General features: G+C 44.7%; 1 protein-coding gene across 1 annotated transcript; it reads right to left on the reverse strand.

The window, feature by feature from the left end:
• Nucleotides 1-2,894: 2,894 nt before the first annotated feature.
• Nucleotides 2,895-3,923, reverse strand: LOC136158701 (small ribosomal subunit protein uS2-like). Its single transcript, XM_065920517.1, has one exon. The coding sequence runs from the start codon at nt 3,849-3,851 to the stop codon at nt 2,964-2,966; it is 888 nt and encodes a 295-aa protein (XP_065776589.1). The 5' UTR covers nt 3,852-3,923; the 3' UTR covers nt 2,895-2,963.
• Nucleotides 3,924-4,331: the final 408 nt, after the last annotated feature.

Here is a 4,331-nt window from a genome sequence, read left to right on the forward strand (position 1 = left end):
TGTGTGCTGGGCTCAATCACTCAGTCATGTCTGACTCTCTGAGACCACATGGACTGTAGCCCACTAGGCTCCTCTGTCCATGGGATTTTTCAGGCAAGAGTACTGGAGTGGGTTGCCATTTCCTACAGACAGACCTTGGAGATATGGTGTGTTCAATTCCAGATCATTGCAATAAAGCAAAGGCTGCAGTAAATCGAGTCCCACAAATTTTTTTGGTTTCCTAGTACATATAAAAGTTGTTTACACTATACTGTAGTCCATAAAGTGTGCAATAGCATTATATCTAAAAAAACAATATGCATACCTTAATTTGCGACCCTGTGGACTGTAGCCCACCAGGCTCCTCTGTCCATGGGATTTTCCAGGCAAGAAACTGGAGTGGGTTGCTATTTCCTTCTGCAGGGGATCTTCCCAACCCAGGGATCAAACCCGGGTCTCCCACATTATAGACAGATGCTTTACTGTCTGAGCCACCAGGGAAGTCCTAATTTAAAAATACTTTATTTTTAAAAAATCATCTGAGCCTTCAGTGAGACATAATCTTTTTGTAAACGTGACGTCAAAGATCACTGATCACAGATTACTGTAACAAATATAACAGTAATAAAAAGTTTGAAATATCAAGTTCAATTCAGTTGCTCAGTCATGTCCAGCTCTTTGCGACCCCATGAACTGCAGCACGCCAGGCCTCCCTGTCCATTACCAACTTCTGGAGTTCACCCAAACCGATGTCCATTGAGTCAGTGATGCCATCCAACCATCTCATCCTCTGTCGTCCCCTTCTCCTCCTGCCCTCAATCTTTCCCAGCATCAGGGTCATTTCAAATGAGTCAGCTTTTTGCATCAGGTGGCCAAACTGTTGGGGTTTCAGCTTCAACATCAGTCCCTCCAATGAACACCCAGGACTGATTTCCTTTAGGAAGGACTGGTTAGATCTCCTTGCAGTCCAAGGGACTCTCAAGAGTCTTCTCCAACACCACAGTTCAAAAGTGTCAATTCTTCGGCGCTCAGCTTTGTTTATAGTCCAACTCTCACATCCATACATGACCACTGGAAAAACCGTAGCCTTGACCAGATGGATGTTTGTTGACAAAGTAATGTCTCTGCTTTTTAATATGCTGTCTAGGTTGGTCGTAACCTTCCTTCCAAGGAGTAAGCGTCTTTTAATTTCATGGCTGCAATCACCATCTGCAGTGATTTTGGAGCCCAGAAAAATAAAGTCAGCCACTGTTTCCACTGTTTGCTCCATCTATTTGCTGTGAAGTGATGGGACCAGATGCCATGATCTTTGTTTTCTCAATGTTGAGCTTTAAGCCAAGTTTTTTCACTCTCCTCTTTCACTTTCATCAAGAGGCTCTTTAGTTCTTCTTCGCTTTCTCCAGAAAGGTGGTGACAATGCATCTCTGAGGTTACTGATATTTCTCCTGGCAATTTTGATTCCAGCTTGTGCTTCCTCCAGCCCAGCGTTTCTCATGATGTACTCTGCATATAAGTTAAATCAGCAGGGTGACAATATACAGCCTTGATGTTCTCCTTTTCCTATTTGGAACCAGTCTGTTGTTCTATGTCCAGTTCTAACTGTTGCTTCCTGACCTGCATACAGGTTTCTCAAGAGGCAGGTCAGGTGGTCTTGTATGCACATCTCTTTCAGAATTTTCCACAATTTATTGTGATCCACACAAATATCAAGAGAATTACCAAAACATGACACATAGGCATGAAGTGAGCAAATGCTGTTGGACAAATGGTGCTAATAGACTAGCTAGAACCATGGTTGCCACAGACCTTCCCTTCATAAAAAGCATAATCTCTGCAAAGCATGATAAAATGAGGCATGCCTGTAATTTCTTGCTAGTCCACAGTTTTCTTACCATTGCCAAGAAGAGTTTGAATCCTGTGGTTTCTAAGAGCTGTTGTAATGATGTAACCTTGCTTTTCTTTTCTTTTCTTTTTTTAATTTTTATTTTATTTTATTTTTTTAATTTAATTTATTAGTTGGAGGCCAATTACTTCACAACATTTCAGTGGGTTTTGTCATACATTGACACGAATCAACCATAGAGTTACACATATTCCCCATCCCGATCCCCCCTCCCACCTCCCTCTCCACCCGACTCCTCTGGGTCTTCCCAGCCCACCAGGCCCGAGCACTCGTCTCATGCATCTCACCTGGGCTAGTGATCTGTTTCACCATAGATAATATACATGCTGTTCTTTTGAAACATCCCACCCTCACCTTCTCCCACAGAGTTCAAAAGTCTGTTCTGTACTTCTGTGTCTCTTTCTATTAAAAGGATCCCAGACCTATTTTGAGGAGGAAGAGAGAAATGTGGAACTGGTTACTTACTCCTTATTTTCATTTATTTATTTATTTTTTACCTCCACACCTCCTCTCTTTCCTCATGTTACTATCTCTCTGTCCCTTAACATATCGCCTCAACATTTGAAGCATTAGAGAGAATGGTCAATTGAGAAGATGGACTTCCTTCCTAGGAGAACTTTTTCAGCAGCCCCTTATTACCAAGGCACGAATCTCCACATCGTGTCTGGGACCGCCTCACTGACAGCCTTTAGGAAGGCAGCTGCCACATGGTTCTGTGACATGAAGTTGGGACCTCTGGGTTTGCGTGAAGGCTGAATGATAAAGGAAAGGTGATTCAGTTTGGAACTTCAAGTGGGGTTCCAAGTCCTGAGGTCAGTTTTGGCTGCCAGTCAAAGGGTAAACATTAGCTCTCTACCTATCATGAGAACGTAGAAAGAAACTTCTCTGTTACTCAATAGTATCTCAATATTAAGCTGTTGATTGGAGTATCATGTCTAAGTGAATGATTTGTAAATAAAATATATGAACAACTACAGATGGTTGGCTAAATAAACTATCAGATTTGTGGTGCTTTTTTTTTTTTTTTTTTTTTTAGAAACGGTTTATTTTCCATCTTGGTGGAAGTCTGTGAAAGAACAGCTTACGACCACTCCGTGGTGGTTCCTACCCATTCAGTGGCCTGAGCGGTGGGAGCTGCAGACCAGTCTTCAGTGGAAGGCTGAGCACTCCAGTCTTCCGTGGGGAACTGCTGAATCGGCACGGAAGGCACCTGCACGCCCTCGGACCAGTCTGCCACCTCGGGCTGAGTGGCGGTGAACTCTGGGGCTGGAGCAGTCCATTCTCCCTGAAACTCCTCCTTGGTCACAGCCTTCTCAGCTGCTGCCTGCTCTTCTTTCTCAATCTCTTCAGGATCTCTGTAGAAGTAGAGATCCGGCATGACCTCCCATGGGTGTTCTCGGGAGATGGTGCCACGCATGCGCAGAACTTCCCGGGCGAGCATCCACCACATGAGACCCACTGAGTGCGCTCCCTTGTTGTTGCATGGGATGGCGATGTCCACGTAGCGCAGAGGAGAGTCTGTGTTACACCGAGCAATGGTGGGCAGGTTAACGTAAGAGGCTTCTGTGAGGGGCTGGTGGTCAGCCCTGGGATCGGTGACCACCAGAAGCCTTGGCTCCCTGAACGCGGCCTGGATCTGGTTAGTGAAGGTTCCCGGAGTGAAGCGGCCAGCGATGGGAGTGGCTCCAGTGGCAGCCGCAAACTTCAGCACAGCTCGCTGGCCAGTATTCCTGGAGGATATGACACTGACATCAGCCGGGTTTTCAATGGCAACGATGGCCCGTGCTGCCAACAGAAGCTTCTCCCAGGTTCTCTTCAGATTTATGATGTAGATGCCATCACTTTTCCTTTTGTAGATGTACTGTTCCATTTGGAAGTCAAGGTTGGTGCCACCTAAGTGGGTTCCTGCTGCAAGGAATTTGAGGACATCCTCCTCCTTCATTTGCAGGACATCAAGGGCTCCGGACATTGTGAAAGCTTCCCTTTAAGTTACGATGGGAATCGAGAACAACGCCGTATGGACCCCTCTCAGGGCAGCGCCGAAAGCTGTGGTGCTTTTAAAAAATAGGCAGTAGAAAGAAAATTAGCTGGCTTTGAAAGATGATTATGTTGTATTACTTAATGATAGGAAGTTAAATAGTATACACCACTTTGTCCATTAAGAATGTGTCTATATGTGAGACTGCAAGCCATGAAATGTTGTTAGGGTTATCTCTAAATGTTGAAAGTTTAAACAGATGCATTGCTATACTTTCAGTATATAAGCTTCTAACTTTAAAAGGGTGGATAGAAATGTTAGTGTTTGTTGCAAAGACAAAATCAGAGGCTTTGCAACCTTGGGAGTTATCTGGGTGCAATCTGAAACTGGCCTTGTGGATCAAGGGCAGGGAGAGATGGAAGAAAGAGGCAGGCCACTCCAGGTTGGTAGGTGGCAGCTTTAATAAGAAAG

This window comes from Muntiacus reevesi, chromosome 2, assembly GCF_963930625.1.
Source record: "Muntiacus reevesi chromosome 2, mMunRee1.1, whole genome shotgun sequence".
Taxonomy (NCBI): domain Eukaryota; kingdom Metazoa; phylum Chordata; class Mammalia; order Artiodactyla; family Cervidae; genus Muntiacus; species Muntiacus reevesi.